Here is a 20,037-nt window from a genome sequence, read left to right as displayed (position 1 = left end):
TTAAAATTTTGCATGCCAATAGTCTTACCCATATATATCTGGACACTTTGAAAAACTAGTCAGTATTTTTACTGTGAATGAATGTACTTGCAAACTATCCATTTATTAACCTGTATTTACTTACCAATCCCAGAATCTGCAAGATGCTAAAATGATATACAAACATAAACCCCGTGGATAAAAGAGCCCACCAGAAATTGCAGAGTGGTTCTGGAGTGTAGATACCTTGAAAAGAAAGGAATACATTAGTGTTCAGCTGAATTGCTGTGTCCATCAAACACTCGTGCATAATCCTCTCCCTTCTCCTCAGCGGATGTTAGGGCATCTGGCTTTAGCTGATAACCTACTCAATACCATTCGAGTAATTAATATTCGAGAGCCTTATTTCTTACCTGGAGCGTCCTGAACAGTTTCTTCCCTCCTCCTGCTCCAGCAGTAAAATGAACAACATGTTACCTCATTAAGCTTGCCTTTCACCAACACCAGTGATTTTTACCTCACTCTTCCTCCTAACACAGAAGTACTAAATGATTTTAAAATACAGTAATGGTATGCAGTGAATCTTCAAAAATCAGGTTATTTACACTTAAACACTTGCTTCTTACGGGGGCTATGACTTCAGCATGCACAGAACTAACCTAGGCAGTGGCAGTTCCTGCACAGCACTCCAGTAGAGCATAGCCTAATTGCCATTTCCTAATTTTATGGTTATTTAACAACTATTAAAAAAGTAACTTGCACCAATAATATCGAGGAACAAAAAAGCATATACACTACAAACAATTTAATAATCAGCAGATATCACAGATACTGTAACATATTTTTTCCCTTCAAATGAAGTAGCAGATATCACATTATTTATTCTTGCGTTCACCTGTCTTGCTCCTCCTGAAAGTAGGTTTTGTTAATTTTTGACAAAACACAATGTCATGTGAGCCAGAATGTACTAAGGAAATCAGATCTAATAGAAGTACTCTTAGATACAAAACTATTTTTGGTATTGAATATTCAATCATCATATGGCGAGAACAAAAACAGTTTACAGAGTTCTAAAGCCTCCTACTAACAGGCATGAAAATTTCAGTATAAGATACGGGGAAAAATTATTTTCTTTATGACTTTAATAACTTAACCTAGAGACACAAAGAAAAAGACGCACAAAGTCAAGCTGCTCAGCCGCCATAAGAAGTTGTAGAATTTCAGATGATTATAAAAACACACTGGCTTTTTTTATCTGCCTTTTTCTGCTCTCTGATCCATTAGATATTATTAAATATTGCATCGTGCATCCAGTACTCAAAGGAAAGCTTACAGCACAGAGTGTGACATTCCTGTCAGCCTTCGCTAGCGAGCACAGCCAGTAACTACCAGGAAGATTCAACAGACTTCAGCATATACTGTACAACGCTACTGGGAACTGGCGTGGCTGGCTATGACAACTCACCAGCCTAAAGCTGCTGTAAGTGTGCCTATGGATGGTACCCTATGTAGATAAAGGCAAGTAACTGCTGTTTCTTGCTTTACCACACCACCATGTAACAGTGGATCCTGTCTCAGGGTTAAAAGCCCTGGAGGACTGCTTTGTCGATCCCTCTTGCCCCTTTACAATTCTTTTCTGCATAGTTTTCTTCCACTGTTCATACCCATCATTCCAGTTCAGGTTGATTTTGCAGTAGCTAATAATGTGATTATAACCTGAAATAATCTAATTTAAATATCATTTTGTGAATGTTACAAATTCAAACTTACCTACGCTTTATTGTCTGAAACCGCACAGCTATTCATTGTCCACTCAAAATACCCTCGCTTCTCTGTTGCTAGCCAACAGGCAGTGAGGAGTGGATCATGTGCTTGAATGACAGCAGCACATATGCACCCCGTATATCACTCACTAACTTTAATGAGACACAATATTAGCGTAATTACCCAAGATACAACAGCACACCACGTTTTAGTAAGCAAGCTGTGACTTGGTGCAACCAAGTAAATAGGAGCAGAGAAGCTACTCTGAAAGCATAAGGCAGCTCATAAGATTTCTTAGCCAGTGGGTAGGCGAAGGTCAGAAGTGTCTGAACTACAAGCAAAATCCAAAGGTAAAAGTGACCTCTACGTGACTAGCTTTAAGCTGAGTGCTCCACAGGTAAAGGGAAAACAACCACAGCAGTCTAGTTCTTTGAACATACTTCGCAAGGGGGATCTAAGAGCTGGCACCCTATTGAGAAACCAGTACAGGAGACTTCACTTAAACAGCAATAATATTCATTAAACTCCACTGCCTGAAAACATCAGATACATGATACCACCTTGAACATGGTTTTTCATGACACGGAGCAAGAGAAGAAACAACTAGCCTTGGTCTCAGAGTTCAAGAGACCATGGATCTGTTTTTGGCTGCACCAACTTCAAGTGACCTGTTCGAGCTATACAGAAAATCCTTGTGCTCCTCCTCGGCTGTAGGGTAAAGAAAACATCATTTGACTTGCAAAGTGTTTTTTGTATTGTCCTTGCAGGTTTAGGTGCATGTTTAACCCAGATGCAAAACACAAAATAAAATTTAAATGTGGTATCTAAAGGAGCTCCCAGGAACCAGCAGAGTAGGGCCGTACCAAATTCGTTTTCATGTGAGCTGGCCTGGTTGGCAGTTGCCTGTGATGTTTCAAAAGTATTCAACAAAGCCCGAGTACAGAGGGCAGTAGTCTAGAGAGGTAAACACTCAGAAAAGCTAGAATCCAGAGACCTTGATATTTGGGGGACATACAGTGCAGGTAGTACATAAAGTCTAAAATAGAGAAGCAAACCCAGCTATGAAACAAGCCTGGAGGGAGAAAGCAGTCAAGGAAATTGCACAAGATGACAAAACAGATCAGTGGCATAATTTGGCTTTGAACCCAAGCTTCTCATGTCCAGCTTCAATTTAGTCAGGGAATCGTGTTTCAGAAGTCACTCAGGAGAGCTGTGCAGGTTCCTGCAGCAAAGGATCTCACACTGCTACATCCTCTCTCTGTTTCAAAACTTCAAAAAATACATTAGCAACTCTCAACCTCTACAGACTATCGATCTCACTATATGATAGAAAAGTCCCTCCTTGCTAGACTTTGCAATCTTGAAAATAATAGTGTGATTTTCAGCAGTATCATTATCTGGACATCAAGAGACATAAAGGAAACAATGACCTCCACACAAAAGCATTCCAGAGACCTCTGGATTCCCAAGTGTGCTTTGGAAAACTAATTTTCAATTCATACCTGGGACATTTTCTATACATGTCTCATTAGGTAAATAATCACTATAGATTTTATTACTCTACAGTCCTGCTATTCACCAGATGACTGTTTAACGGAGCAGCGTGGTCTATTTTCTGTAGCACGCACTCTGTTAACAGAAACATACAAACAGAATTGAGACCCAGCTGAGCAGGGCTGAAAGGCCATGTTGGCTTTGGCAAAAGCTACTTGCTGCTCCCATAGGAAATCAATTTGCATAGGCTGCGGTGAGATTCACTCTTTATTCACCAAGGATCACAGGCAATTCTTATATGTTAAACCTTTCAAAAATTCAGTCCCACTGCCAGTCTGGCACTTATCTCATTCTCAAAAATGCTCACACCCTGGACAGTTGAGTCCGTTCCAAAACAGGGTCATCCAAATAGACTGTATATTTGTTCTTGTGTTGAAATAGCACAGCACTGCATATTTCAGTTTAAAGTAAACTTCATTATTTCAATAATATTGATAGGAAATACTTGATATAGATTGAAGAGTTTGGGGTTCATCACCTGCTTCTGCAACAAGAACTTGTTGACCTTGAACATGCCAAGCGGTTAATTTGTCATCTAGGAAATGGAAGCATGGCTTTAAAAATCTAAAGATCAAAGAGACCCAATTTCTTTTATACTGCCCCCCGCTCCCTGCTCCCCCCCCCCCACTCCCAATGTCTTGCGCTAGTTCTAGGGTTCTTATAAAATATTATCTTTATTTTAAGTTCCCAAAACATAGACCTGTAAAAATTTGAACGCACTTAATAGAAAGTAACAGTCCTTTTGTATTTCTGTGAAAACATAAGGCAGGAGAAAATTACTCCACTGTTTGAATTAGAACCTAAATACAGTAATTTTTTTTTAAATTTAGTAGGGTGTTAAAATAATATCTTTTTCCAAATTAATGTCTTGCTTTCATTCCTACTACATTTGATAGAGCTTTACCAGTTTCCCAGCCCAGCACACTCTCCTTCAGTAGCCTCACAATTACAGGTAGACCTGCTTAATCCAAAACTCAGAACAACTATTACAATTCCCTCATTTTCAAGCTTATAAAAATGTGAGGGCAAATTTATTTCCATTTTAGTTCCCTTGATCAAAGGGTTAATTCTAGTAGTGTGACCTATCAAGCTAGCCGAGAGATAAAACTTCCTTTCCAGGGGAAAACAGGAAAAACGTTCTCAAGAGGATAAGCCTGAAATCCACTGTTTCCCCTACAGCTGTTCTGAATCTATGTGTAGATTTCAAAATACTACCTTATGCCAGGAGATTTCCATGTCCCTCAATGCCAGCTACTGTCATCAGAGACAGCTCAGACAAGGTCTTATATTACTTTCTCCTCTCAGAAACCATTTTTTATATTCCATAGAGAAGCAGCAGCAGTTCTTCCTTCATATAGTAGCAGTTCTTCCATCTATTGGCACATACCTTTCTATGCTTCTCTATCTCCTAGAGAGACAGAAGTCTTTAACAGACCTTGGGCCCACTCAGAGAATGCCGAATTAACTTCCCTATTTAGTTTTAAGTGTTTCATAATAGGCCACCATAGTTTCAAAGGAACTGTAACTGCCCAGTGCATAAAGCTCAGAGGGTCACACGACAGAGACGTGTCCCCTCCTCTTCCTCTCCAGCTCTCTTAAATTATCAAACAAGATTATCCAGAAACGATCCAGGTACAAGAGAGCCTGCACATGAGCCCACGGCCGGAGCACCAGCGCTCGCCTCCAGCTGCGGGACAGGGCCACAGCCACCCCGTTGCTCCTGCTGCCACAGCACAAGCACCGCCAGACAGTGAACCAGGAATTCACGGCTAATACATGGGATTCAGAAGGCAGAGAAAAGCCGGAATAAGAACATGGAGGCTGCCAGCAGGAGAGTAACACACAGGAGTTGACAGGTCTCCAAGTAATTAAGAGTTTCAGTTGAAAGAGCTGTACCGCACATTATCAAGTACTTCAGTGAGGATGGAGATAAACTAGATTTATGACTACCTAACTATATTCAAATAGATAGTGATTTTTCTTCCAGATTACTACTAAGGTATATAATAAAGCCTGCTTTGTAACTTGACTTAAAAGCTAAGGAAAGATATAGCTAAATACAGGTAAGTGTCACAAAGTGGGGAAAGGGTACAACAGCTAGAAATGTCTTTAAATACATTAATCCTTACTCTTGCCAGCAAGTCCTAACAGCCAACAGAGAGCAGAAGTTTAGATCCCCAATTGCTTTAATTGCGCTTTCCTAGTTTACAGCCAGAGGAAAAATGATCCTTTAGTCTGCACTCGGTATCTGTGTTCTACATCTCACAACTTCGCCCAGCTTCTCATTAGGTACGAAGCGCTGCACTGCCCTTAGGAAAGCTGGCTGTACAGAGCTGCTTCTGTCCATCTGTCTGAAGAGCAACAGAGGCAGGCTCCATGAGATAGGGGGGAGAGGGGGAAAATAAAAAATCAACTTCTACTGACTTTATGACAAAGCATAGAACTTCTGATGCCACTTAGATCGAAAAAGAAAAGGACTTAATGCATTGAATCAAAGAGATAGCTTCTTTTTTGCTTATAAAGATACAGAACCTGCCTTATAAGCTGAAAATTCTGACTCTGTTCTCAGCAAAAAAACTCAACTACTTAATTATTTAGGGTGTATATGTCTGTCCACTTGTGCACAGCTTGTGAATCAGCTCTTAAAATACATGTGGCCAGGCCACAGGAGTGTCCAGAATTTACAAGGCCATTACTGTCAGTTTTGGCTCCAAAAGAAGATTCCCTCCCCCCAAAAAAATACAACCAAGTCAATTTACTCTCTCCACAGCGTGGACAACCTGCATTTGAATAGTGAATTTTGAGCATTTGCATGGCCATTGTGACAGAGTGGATGCTGGAGACTATCTCCCCCTGCAGGCTACAGTGTGAGACCCACACAGCCGTTCAGCGACACCAACACAAGGGCCTCTGATTAAGCACATATGATATTCTGGAACTTCATGTCCAGCTGCTCACACATCAGATTACTCCTTAAAGTGAGAAAACCCTAAAAAAAAAAATCATCACTAATAACTTTATGAGGTAGAAAAGTATGTTAAGTCAACTAAATAATGCTGGGGATCTCAAAACACAAGGAAGTTTCTCTCCTCAATTTCTCTGCTAGGGAGCTGCTATAAATTAACCCTTACTTCAAACTGTTGGGAAATGGTATCATCTGCTCACAGCACTCAGGAAATAACAATTCCACTTTGATTAAGTTTCAATATGATCTGAAATAAGGTGCTCATCTAATCTTGCCAAATCCATCTGAAAACGTGACCAAATGAGCTTAAGGACCAAGACAGTCAAGAACTGTGAGTCAAGAACCTCTCTAAGGCCAATGCAGTGCAAACTAGATTTTTTTTCATTACGTTAAGAGTATACATTAGAAAAACTAAGTTGACCTGAACACCACTGGAGGTCTTTAATACCTTGATCTTGCCAGTGTGTTAACCAGAAGGTCAGGTTAACGCACTGTCACAACAGTTGTGGCAGTTTGAGACATTACACTTCCTGAAGCTGGCACCTCCCTAAGCCTTCTACCAGCAATCTATATCCCAGTAGCACAAAGTATACTTATCTGGGCATACTCATATGCTTCAGAAGACCAGCTTAGCTGTAGATGAAAGTGGTTTGAGGAGTTTTTCAATGAATGAGTTGGTTCCATGGTCTAAATCTCTGCTGGTGTGATTCCCACTTTCTTTTCATCTTGACAATCCACTCATTGCACCTCCCTTTTGCCAATCCTAGCACTCAGATGATGCACAGTGAACCGATCCAGAAGCTACAAAAGCATTCATACTTTTTTTGACAGGGAAGCAAAGGTCTCATCTCCTAAGGACAAAAGAAAACAGTGACCTACAGCTCTGGTTCAGCCTATCCTGCTATTTCAGGAGTGCTGTGTCCTAACCACATGCATCATATAGTTTTTGGCAAGGTTCACAGGTGATATGAGGTGAGATTCATTCAGGCAAAAAGTTGCCAACTGCAGCTATACTTCCTGTAAGAACTGCCTCGAGTTCTCAGTCTTCTGTGCTGGCCTGTTATAACGGCACTACATCTATTTTGCATGAGCACCTCTTACTGCAGCCAAGAAAGATCCGAGCCCTAGTGCATAAGCATTTCTGCTGTCTACCCTGGCACGCAAGTGCCCGCACACCTGCATATGTGCACTTGGAAAGAAAATACGTCAGAAGGGCAAGTATGGGAATTCATATTCACTCAGGACAGAGGGGAGGGAGAGGGAAGAGGAAGAGAGAAAGAGGCCTTCATCCCCAAGAGGGAACACATCCTTGAGCTTCAGCAAGTTCACTGAAGCCTGAGTTCTGAACATCTCTCATCAATTTGATCCTGAGCATGGTATAGCCCCCACACTTACATGGCGGAGGGGGCGGGGGGCACTGGACACACACAACATGAAGGTGTTGCTGCCACTGCAAAATAACCTGTCTTCATCACTGTCATGAATAGCAGGGAGAGAAAAAAAATTACAGCCCCTGCTTACTGTCATCCAGTTTCCTTTCAAAAAGGAAACACTTCAACAGGTAATTGAATGTGTGAGAACCATTGGTTTGATACTTAATTAGCGTGTCAACAAACTCAGACATGCAGTTCTGTATAGAATGAGCCTCAAATCAACTCTGCTTCAGGTGTTCTGCTCAACCTTCCTTTGAGAAATGTTACAACTGAGATCCTATTAAGGCTATCAGTAATATTGGCAGATTCCAAATAAAACTGAAGTAATATATTTTTCCATAGACAATCCATTCCTTTTCATTTTTCCAATTTCACTACCTTTCAATTAATTCTCCCAATCATAGAATGGTAATCCATTACATTCACTAATGGAAATTTCTATTTACAATACAGAACTAAAGCTGCATGCTGATCAACATCAGTGATGAAAAAGCAATTTTCACAAGATATAGTTAGGATAAAGGGTGTGATCTACTCGGAAAGTACTTTAAACAAAGGTGCTAGTGAAATGACAAAGTATTAACAAATGTTTTCAGGCTGAGTAATTTTTCCATCAAACATTAGGTCTCCTGTGGCACTAACCACAACTACTACAAAAGTCCATGTGCGTTTTGCTAACGAGGTGTTACAGTCAGGTTGGAGATCAAGAGCCAACTGCATCAGAAAATGAAGAGTTATTAGTTACGCAGCCCAGAGCAGTCTCAATGGATAGATTTAGCCAACAAAGTTCTTTTAGAAACTTCACTGCTGTCATGTCAACATTAGATGGCAGCAAATACCAGTAAATTAATAAAGGGCAAAAATTCAGATAGCTGCACTAGGGTGACAACTGTAGAACACACAGCCCTTCAGGCTGCAGACACAGTCCTATCTGCCCCAGGAAATGGGTGCTGAAGAACCCAGAGAGCCCTTACTTCAAAATAAGCCAAACCGACCAACCAACCAAAAATCAAAGGAACACATCAAGTGACATCCAAGGCCAAACTTTAAAGCTAAGGAAATACATGCTGTTGTATGGGAACTTCAAGACCATCAAAAGAAGTGATTTAGTGACACCCCAAGAGCTTGGTTTGTCATTGCCCACAGTGTACTACATGGCTGGTTAGACTTTCTCCCTCCCCTCCCTACACCCCCCCCCTGCAAGGATTAGCAGTTTGTGTAACATCTACAGCTATAATGGGCTTTAGCACTATTTGCCAGAATTTTAAGATATTAATGATGGATTAAAATTAAATGGGGTTGGCATATTTCTCTGGTAAGAGAAAGAAACACAACGATCTGAAGTATGATACTTCATTTTTTCCTTTGGATCATTTTTATTTAGTTTCACTCAGCAGTGAAAAACAAAAAGATTACAAACCTATAGCGAAATAAATGTGAAGGATGGTAAGTGACTGCTGGCATAAAATACACAAGATTTACCAGAATTGAAGAGGCTGACTGTGCTTGTTCTTCTAGCAAATGTTTACCATTTACTCAATTGTGTCCCATTGCTTGACATCACATCCTTGGGGTTTTCATTAAAGGCTGCTGAACATCTCTACTATAAGTTATCATCTCTTATTTCCTGGATGAAACAATTTAGCTCTGCTAGAAAATGCAGCTGGAGGCATGTCAACGCTAGAGGGGGGCAGAGCATCGCACCAGATGAATACATGCTGAATTCCCTTCTAAGGGGAGACAACTAGAAAAATTATTGGCCAATGGAACGATTTGGGATTTCTAGATTTACTGGACGACCACCGTATATGTGAACGCAAACTAGTAATCTCGCTAGAAGATATAACAAGCAAGCTAGTTCATGTCACTAATATGTGTCACTACATTTCATTAGAACTTCAGAATGTCAGGAATTTATTTAACTAGCCGACTAATATTTATGTGGAGATATAATAATAATTTTTTTTCAGCTCATTCTAAGTTGCAGAACTTCTTAAAGAGACATTCAAGGAGGCAAAAGTCTTAAAATACATCCCACCAAGAACTTAGAATGTTGCAAGCTGACAGAGATGCTACTCAAGATGCCAGCGCACATTATGCAAATATTCTTCATATTCCTATGAGAAAAAGACCATTTTTTTATTCCCATTTCAGTGCCTGACACAAGTCTTTGTTACCTGGGTTACAACTCCAACATAACACCTGAAACTATGAAGTAGCAACACAGAAAAGAGTAAGAGTAAAGCCTGTGGTAACCATGAAGCACAGCTTCTTCATTGCAAGGGCCCAATTCAAAATGCATAGAGTAAATTGCAAACCTACCTCCTTTCCGCAGCAGGTAGATGGGCACAACATACAGCATCACGTGCTGGATGTAATAAATTTCCATTTCAAATGGAAGCTGTGGAAAAAAGAAAATATTTGTAAACGTTTTTTATCACTAGCAACTGAGTTACAAGGAACCATTCTCCTTATGACCCATGACAATCCCTTCAGTTCAGTTATTTTACATCTATGTATATTAACAGAGAGATGGCATTAATAGTCAGGGCTTTGAAAGTGCAGCTAATGGTACCATTCCATTCCCCTTGCCACAAACACAATGCAGCACTTCAAGTTGACAATTCTTAAAATTAGCCAGAAGCACAACAAAGAAAGAATAACGCAAGATTGCTCTTCTCCCTTTCTTAGTTAGCATAAATTACCAATAACAACGCAAAACCCTAAAGTAATCAAACCAGAAACTATACACACCCCATATGACAGCAGCCTATTTCGAAAGAAAATATAATTGCTACCTTGTGAGTGATAGAGCTCTATAAATGAGGTCTTTTATATATAAAAAGCATATAAACAAATATATAAAAGTATGACTGAGGCGGCTTGTGCAAAGATCAAAAAACCTGATTTATGGCAATCTGCACGCATGTGTGAAACTGTGAACTTTCACCAAATATAAAATAACCGATATTTTATTGTTTTTACAGAGAAACTGCATATGTATGTAAACAAGTGATCAGTTAGTAATAAATCAGGTATTTCTCACCTGCTGACAACTTTTGGGAAATTACAATTAGTCATTTGTGTGTTTAGTAGTTGAATTCGTGCTACTTCTTAGAGGAGAAGTCAAACAGACCGCACTAAAATAATACTGGGCTAAAAATAACTTGAACCACAACTCTGAATTTAATTTGAGCCCCTTAATCCAGACCCAACTAATTCTTGCTCCTTATCAGTTAGAAAAGGCGATGCACTGTATTTGAAAGCTAAACTAAAGCAACACGTTTAAAACTGAACAGTAGTAGGAAAGATTCAAATTCAAAGTGCAGAATTCAACTTCTTGCTGCAGCTCACTTACAAAGCTGGAAAAACATACTTTTCCATTATTTTTCAGAAGTGAAAACTGGACAAAACCACCACACAAGTATGAAATCTCCCAGGAATAACACAAAGCCGTTAGCTTGGGTTCAAATGCAGACTCATTCTATCACTCTAAAGGCTAAAGTGAATCCAGACGCAAGACCTACCATCGTGGCTTGCTGATGGGAAGAAAAAATAAAGGAAAAAAAAGCATGCCTTCCTTTTCTATTATTGTTCTGAAACACTGGAGTCATAGCATTGAAAGAGTCACTACAAAAATTTCTACAGCAACAGAAGAGAGGTTGAAACAGAGTTTGGACTTCTTCCTAAATAGCAGTCAATAAAGAGCTGGTAATTAATATAGTGATCTTTTAAATTCAACAATTCTTATATTCTATTTTGAATGTAAAAGATGCTAAAACCAACAGCTGGATTCTGCCAGTGAATTTCCCCAGCTGAACACTATCACTGTCCTGACCGCAACCTCCAAGATGTTCAGCCAGCTCTTGGGAGACCAGGCTAAAAAAATCTTCCATACAATCTGTTGGGTTATTTCATTCCAAGTATTCTGTATCAAAACATAAAACCAAGCAAGATAATAGTGTGCAAAAGCAAGAACTTCAAGTGAGTTGTGAGGTTTCCTGAATCTGAACCCTTTCTGCTCTCCCTTGTTGAAAGACACAGAGGGAAAAGTGAGGGAATCAAAATTATTTGGGAAGAGGCTAAAGTCTCTTAATTTACTTTCCCTAACTGGAGAAAAAGCTGCACCTCTCCCAGTTGGAACAGGCACACTTCAGAAACAATAGCTCCAGCTATAAACAACACAACGTGAGGCACTCACTCCTGCCAAGGAGCATTCTCTATTTAGTATCCGTGGCTGCTACACTCGCTGAGTTGTGAGGGCCAGTTACACAAACACGACGCTCACAACACTTCCGAGAACAGAGTAACTGTTGTTGTGCTGCAGTAGTGTTGACAAAATTTTTTTTGTGTAAAACAAAACATCTTTTTTTGACTATGAAAGATTGCTTGTTCTGAAGCCTGGCTAATTATGCAAGTGCATTTCCTGGTGCAGAGCTGCAAAAGCTGAGTTTCTGTACAACCAAGCACTCAAGTTGTACAGCCAGACTACAACAAACAGAAAATGAACAAACATAGAAGATGAACTATAAAGTTGTACCGAGCAACTGACTCGCCTAGCTCTAAAGGTCTTGTCTATAAATTGTTTTATCAATAGAACACCCACTCATAGATAGCAGATAGGTACCTTTTACACGGAAAGAGAAACTGCAAGTGAAGACAAGGTAGAAGGGATCATCCATCAATCTAGGATTTAAAGAACCTCCTTGTGAAAACAAGTAAGTACTTCAGCAAGTGGTAAAGTTTGAGAAATTAAAAAAAATCAAAGCAACACTTACAGAACAAAGTAAGTAAAAATATTAAGTTGGTCCCTCTAATAATATTTGGCCATAGACACTCGTGAAGGCCACATGTATTTAAACCCAGACTCCAACAGTGTCCAAAGCAGACCCTCTTCATAGGACCCAAGAGACTTGTCCTCTCCTGTCAGATGCCACAGTGGAAACCTTGCAGCCTTCCTCAAGTGCAGTATTTCCCTAGTAACAAACCAACGATGTTCATGGTACATTTCTTCAACCACCCCTGTCCCCAGAGAGATTCAGAATCACTGGATATTTGTTACTGAGACAGACTCTTCTGAGCTCTGTGTATAGGAACACAAAATGTCACTCTGTACCAGCCACCTTGGTTGACATAATCAGTAACTCAGACTCATAACCTATACTCAGTAACTAGTTTCCTAAACATAATCAGTAATCAAAGAAACAGGCCAGAAACATAGGTTTTTCTTTTTACCTGCAAAGCAGACCACAAAACAGAATAAACAGAGAGAAGGAACCTATATAAAGCTATACAATACAAAAATCATGGGGCAAATGTCTACCAGGCCCATGTAACATCCTGGTTACTTCTCAGCATATTTAGGATTGTGATAGCAAATTATTTATTTAGCAGAGAAGAAACAGCTGCCAGAGAAGCTTAGAAGAATGGTCTAGAAACAGACATGAAGACTTAAAGGAAAACAACACAAAACAAAATCTAAGCCTAAACACAAGTGGTGTTTGGAAAACAGACTATTTCCAGTCTGACCGGGACTCATTTCTCCAGCATACATCCAAACTGGCAAACACCCAAGAAGCTGATCCATGCTCCAGTTATTGGTACGTTATTCGGGTGTACATCTGGCGTAGATCAGAAAAGACATTCCCATATATTTTAATACTGGGAAAGAGTAGACTGAGGAAAAAAAATGTGTTAATATTGGCATTAATGTCAACAGCAAAGCCCCCTGAAATAAAGGAGTAGCAGGGCTGTCACCTGTCTGCATGACGGTCTGAAGTAGCATCCCAGGTTTTATTTGCAGCAATTCCTTCTACATTTTAGAAGCAGAGCGTTTCATCCAAACTCCCTGCCATACACCTACTTGCCTTTAATTGATATGAATGCATACTGAGGAGTCCAAATAAACAATCTCTCTTTCAAGTAGGTGTTTCAACCAGTATTCACCCTCTCAGCTGTTCTACACAGTCCAGTCAGTGCAGGGAATTATAATTCCCTTAAAGTATCATTAATTGATCGGTTTTATCAATTAAGTTTATCTAGTTCTCATTTCCAATTAATCCTGTTAGCGTGGGGTTATATATAGAGAGAGGGAAAGAATCAGACTCCACCCCTGCTGCCAAAGGCAGTGTTAGCACGGGTGAGCTACGGAACTCGTGAGAGCTTATCAAAGAGCACCTCTTGGGCTGAGCCTGGAGAGTAAAGACACCGTGGAACACAGGACTAGAAATAATACCCTGCTACAAGGTGAGGGGACCAGAAACACAACCAAAAAAAAAAAAAAAAAAGAAACACAGTGGTAAGTGTAAAAAAGTGGTAAAAAAAAGAAACACCATTTTCACTGGTATATGAATTCTAGAAAATCCAGGTAGGGCAAGGCCCCAGGATTCCAACTCATGATGTAGCCAAATTCTGACAAGTTTTAAGAGACTTTTTTTCATGGTGTGATGGTTTTGGCTGGGATAGAGTTAATTTTCTCCACAGTAGCTGACATGGGGCTATGTGTCGGATTTGTGCTGGAATCAGTGCTGGTAACACAGGGATGCTTTAGTTACTGCTGAGCAGGGCTTGCACAGAGTCAAGGCCTTTTCTGCTCCTCACACCACCCCAACAGCAAGTGGGCTAGGGGGGCACAAGGAGTTGGGAGAGGACACAGCCGGGACAGCTGACCCCAACTGTCCACAGGGATATTCCATCCCATATGACATCATGCTCAGCAATAAAGCTGGTGGAAGAAGAAGGAAGGAGGGGACGTTTGGAGCGATGGCATTTGTCATCCCAAGTGACCATTACACTGATGGAGCCCTGCTTTCCTGGGGATGGCTGAACACCTGCCTGCCCATGGGGAGCAGGGAATGAATTCCTCATTTGCTTGTCTTTCACGCACAGATTTTGCTTTACCTAGGCAACTGTCTCTTCTGAAAGATGCAGAAACCAAAGCACAATCTCTCAACAGCCCCCAAGTGCAACCTGTTGCAACTATTCTTCCTTGTGCCAGCTAGATCAAGCCAGTTTAGAGATGACATAATGTGCTACCATAAACTATTCAATTTTTCTGTGAAGGCACAGGCATTTCAGGCAAACTATTTAGTACAGTGAATTATTACCTTAACAGTCAACAGATATGCAGCAGGCAATGATCAGAGGTGCTACATAGAGTGCACTGTAAGTACTGCTCAGAGTATGGTTCTGTTCCTAAAACAGATTTAGAACGCGTACCTCTCGAGCCAAATAGTTCTAATAATAGAATATAGCAGCTTCTGGAAACATGAAAACTGCACCATCTTGGCTGTGTGAGCAGAGACAGAAGTCCAACACCTCTGGGACATGTCCTGTTTTTTACTTTATCTATATCAACGTTTTCAGGACATCAGCTTGCAAAAAAACCCCACTTTTAAACCAGCGGAAAGAGTTTCCTTTCAAATTTGATTAACGCAATATAAAAGTTCAAACAAAACCAGTTATTCTCCAAACACTTGGAAGTCTTTGTGGCAGTTAAATGAATTTACTGGCATAGCTAGGTTATCAGGACCTACACTGTATTCCATATAATATAAATACAGAGCAAAAAGAAATCTTTCTACTGCTGTATATCCTCTCATACCTTTCTAGGCTCCCACTTGGGAGCCTAACAATCCGATTCCCTTAGCACCTTCTTCTCTATTTACTTAAGGGTCATAAAAGATTACCCTCCTATTTGCCACATGAATTGTTAATGCTGGCCAAGAATGATTTGCATCATGAGAAAGGAATGAAATTACAAGAGAAAATTAAAATACTCTTTATTTCTGAAAGGGTAATAAGAACTCACAAAAACATTAACTAAATAAGAAACAAACTGGTTTGTCTTCATCCAATGACTATTCCAACGCACAAAATTTAACTCCATCAGCACATGGTAAATAATGCAGCAAATAACCAGAATATTTAATTGCCAAATAAATAGAAGTGGGCCCATCTGTTGCTCAAGACTGTTAATTGTTAGCACCTCAACATCATGCCAAGGCAGGAAAACATTTCCCTGGAAAAAACAGAATAGACTGACCTCATCTTTCAGGCTACATTTTTTGGAACACTATCCCAGGTGCCCATTTCAGTCCAACAAGATTTTTAATGACTATAATGCCACTGAAAGGTTAAAACAACAGACGCTAGAAACTTTCTACTGTAGTTTCAACAAATATCTCAACTCTCCATTTCCACTGGCAACAGATTAATATTAAGATATTAATATCTTAATATTTAAGAATAGGTTTGAAATTACTGAAATTCTTAACAGATAGATTACAAGAAAATGGAAAATGTCAAATTATGCTAGAAGCTTCCAAAAATTTATTTTTCAGGATAATTTAGCATTGAATTATATATACAAAAAGAATACTTGCAATGCATTAAGTAACATAATTGGTAGCAAAAATATGTGACCCTAACAGAACAGAATGTGCCACAAAATGTTGTAAGAGGTGTTCTGGAAATTACTTTGAACAGGTTAACACTTAGAACCAAAATCCTAACACCCACTAGTTCCTAAACAAACATCCATCAGCTGGTGAAGTAATGATTACCTTTCATTCTGTATCTTCTGCCTCTTGCCCCTTTCAGTTTATTGATATGTACAAATAAAACTGTACATCTAATATTTTCTCCTGCATCTCACCGCTTTCATCTTCATAATGATACACAATTTGCTAGCTAGCACATACCTGCCTACTGCTGAACTTGCTAAATTAGCGGACTTCTCCAATAAGAGACTACAGCTCACCCATGATCATCTGCTGCCTGTAAGATAACTAACAGGCAATCCACATGGAAGAAAGAGACAGGTTTAGGAGAATGTCAGCTGAGGACAATGAAAACTACCTACAAGACGACAACATCCAGCTGTATATCAAATAACTAGTAAGGATAAAATACATTTTACATGATGAAAGGTAACAGCAAGGCATTTTGGTGCTTATGGCAATACATCAATTTGGTACAATCTCTCAGCGATGGGAGGCAACAGCCTCCTGCCTTCCAGCTCTCACTGAGCTCAGAACTCTGTCTCAAACAGCTCCCTCCTCACTTCTAAACTCACCAAATTTTCATGCTCTTTGTGCCACACGCTATATATTACAAGTGTTTAAAGAGATAATGAAGTATACAAAATTTTTGTACACACTAAAATATGTCTTAAAATACCATAACATGGAAATTAAAAAGTTGAGACATAGAGACACAATAATTCTTGACTGAATCAAAAGTTTTTCATTTAGATACTACAAACATGAACAAAATTATTGTGATTTTTTTAACTTCCTACTAAGTTTTAAGATATATTTATTGCTATCAGGACAATGTCAGTGTAAACACCTACAGTGACAGTTGCAGAGCAGAATGTGTGCCTGTCACGAGAGAATCTGGGTTAAAGTAGCAGCGCCATAAAACATCATCCACATTATCTCGTGCCAGAAGAAACATTGAAAGAAGAACAGCCTAGCAAGCAGCTGTTAGGCCAAAAATATCCTAAGTTGTATTTATTCCAAAAATATTTGCTCTTGGACATTATCCTTTGGCTCCTCTATCCCTAATTAAGGAGAGTATTTTATATAAGCAGTCTGTATTTTTCCCGTTTAATCACCACTGGCCTAATATGAATGATATCTATGATAATGGCAGAGAAAATACAAGCTAATGGTTTATTAAATATTTCACTATTTTATCCTTTAAAGGTTACCCATAATAATAATTTTGTTATGCTAAAGTTTACATTTACTTAAAAACTAGATAGTTTGAAATACAAAATAAAAGAGTTCTCCTTATCAAGAAAAACACACTCGTTTTATTCATTTGATGCCTCTTCAGCAGTACCAAGTTTTATTAAAACATAATTGCAAACTTCACATAAGCCGTTATAGCATAGAAAAGAATATATGTAGTTATCAGATTAGGAAGGGCAATGTAAATCTTGAAAGAACTCTAGGGTTATTATATTACTAAATCCACTGAAATCTGAAAAGTATGATGCAACCTCCTGTGCATGTGTGTGTCATGCTTTATGGAAGATTATTTTTAACATGGAAAAGCCTACAGATATATTATGCTCTCTCTAGTAACTAAACTGTGCCCCAGTGCAAAATTTTATGGTCTTAAAGAGGGGAGAAAAGAAACCATTTACAAGCCGACAATAAAACTGTCAGTTTTCACGTCTCCTAGCTCCAGTGTGGCCAATGAACATAGCATATCAGCCATAAAGTTCTATACAAATGCAGATTTTTATACTTAATCTCATTAAGACAATCAAGATTTGCTAACGGACAGCCACTAACGAGATCTGTAATGGAGTCTGAAGTCCACAACAATTTTGTTAATAATATCATTAATTCACCAGATGGATATAAATACAAGTATTTTATCCAGGCACCAGAAACATGTAAGCAGATAAATTTAAGTGAACTCTATCTTAAAACAGGCATGTAAATAACTGCAACAATAGCTTTTTGCAAATAAGTCAAATACCAAAAAATGAACAAGCACGTAGAGGCATATATGCATATACACATACCCACACCCCCTACATGTTCATGCATAACAGCTCTTAAAAATAACCCTTAGAAATACTTCATATGGCTCAGACTCAGGATAACTTTTCTTACCATTAACTGTCGATAGGTTTAAGAATCTTACAGGGGACACCAACAGAATCACAGAATGATATGGGGTTGGAAAGGACCTCTGGAGATCATCTGGTCCAACCCCCCTGCCAAAGCAGGTCCACCTAGAGCACGTTGCACAGGAACGCATCCAGGGGGGGTTTTGAATGTCTCCAGAGATGGAGACTCCACCACCCCCTGGGCAGCCTGTTCCAGGGCTCTGCCACCCTCACAGGAAAGAAGTTCCTCCTCATGTTTAGATGGAACTTCTGATGTTCAAGTTTACGCCTGTTACCTCTTGTCCTGTCTCTGGGCGCCACTGAAAAAAGACTGGCCCCATCCTCCTGACACCCACCCTTCAAGTATTTATAAGCGTTGATCAGATCCCCCCTCAGTCTTCTCTTCTCCAGAGTAAAAAGACTCAAGTCTCTCAGCCTCTCCTCGTAAGAGAGATGTTCTAGTCCCCTAATCATCTTTGTAGCTCTTTGCTGTACCCTCTCCAGCAGTTCCCTGTCCTGCTTGAACTGGGGAGCCCAGAACTGGACACAGTACTCCAGATGTGGCCTCACCACGGCAGAGTAGAGGGGGAGGATGACCTCCCTTGACCTTATCCTAATTTTTTGTCCAGGAGACAGGAGTTTTACAGCAGATTTGAAAACCTGGATGAAAAAAAGAAACCTGCTGTGCTTAATCTTGGGGGAGAAGGGGTGACAGCCAACAACATTTGGTATTTTCCATGCCTGAGAAACCTTACATTTACATCTAGTCTGAAACGCCTGAAACTGAATTTTGATCTTTCAAAGCCATTAAGTTTTCCCTCCATTTAAAAGCTAGGATGGAACTGACAAAGTAGTTTTTCCTACAGCTGGAATACAGCGGTGTTAGCTTTCCACATTGATTTATAAACACAAAAAAAATCCAAAAATATTTTGGGTCTATTGTAGTGACCTGCAGCAGGAACCTATGGCCTAGTAAAATGAACTTTAAAAGGCCAAACAAAGCAAAGATCTAATATCTTTCCAAAAAAGATCTTTTAGAAATAAATAAAAAAGAAGGAGGAAAAGTACAGTACACTCACCAGGCGTGTGTTAACAACAGGAAACAGCAATGCCAAGAGGGCCCCATTCAGCATATGCATCTGCAGCCTTATAAAAGAGGTTTGATATTATTTTCATGGACAGAAATAAAATGTGATGTTTTCACATATTTTATGTAGTATCTATTCAATAAAAGGTAGCAAGAGATTTAAGAAAATTCTTCTAGCTTGAATTTGAATCAAGCCACTGTTAAATGAAATAACCAGGACAAAAACCTCTCTTTAAATACACACTTAAATAATTTCCTAAATTAGGACTGCTTTCTATAATGAGCTTTGGATTCCTAGAAAGCCTGTACTGCCCGTTTGTGTTAATCCCGTTCATAATGCAAGCTGCTAAATAGTTGGAATTTTGCTGTTCATTTGTCTTTCAGAGCTTAAAACAGCCTATTTGATAAAGTTTTTTCCTGCAGTCTAACTCCATAATGGTACAGCTTCAAAGTAAAGCTTCAGGAATTTGGAAGAAGTCCCTTAAATAAAATAATTACATTTGTCAAAATGCAACAGCAAGTCCTAAGCAAAGAAGAAGGCAGGAAAGTAGTAGTATAATACTGCATTTTGTACAGTTGTTGCATCACAAGAGCACAAAACCAGTATCAGTACTGTTTCAGTCTA

At 39.4% G+C, this 20,037-nt stretch overlaps 1 protein-coding gene across 2 annotated transcripts in view; it reads right to left on the bottom strand.

The window, feature by feature from the left end:
- TMEM164 (transmembrane protein 164) overlaps nucleotides 1-20,037 on the bottom strand; it is a 43,464-nt gene that overhangs the window by 6,081 nt on the left and 17,346 nt on the right. The window contains exons 3-5 of one of the 2 annotated variants that reach the window (XM_074147221.1): nucleotides 19,405-19,471; nucleotides 10,018-10,096; nucleotides 125-225 (exon numbers count right to left, since the gene is read on the bottom strand). In XM_074147221.1, coding sequence (XP_074003322.1) covers nucleotides 125-225; nucleotides 10,018-10,096; nucleotides 19,405-19,471 — 247 coding nt within the window. The remainder of the gene's footprint in view (nucleotides 1-124; nucleotides 226-10,017; nucleotides 10,097-19,404; nucleotides 19,472-20,037) is intronic. The other variant, XM_074147222.1, reaches the window with a different exon arrangement.

This window comes from Numenius arquata, chromosome 5 (assembly GCF_964106895.1).
Source record: "Numenius arquata chromosome 5, bNumArq3.hap1.1, whole genome shotgun sequence".
Classification (NCBI taxonomy): Eukaryota; Metazoa; Chordata; class Aves; order Charadriiformes; family Scolopacidae; genus Numenius; species Numenius arquata.
The sequence above is the reverse complement of the archived record's forward strand: the minus strand, read 5'-3'. Positions and strand labels throughout refer to the sequence as shown.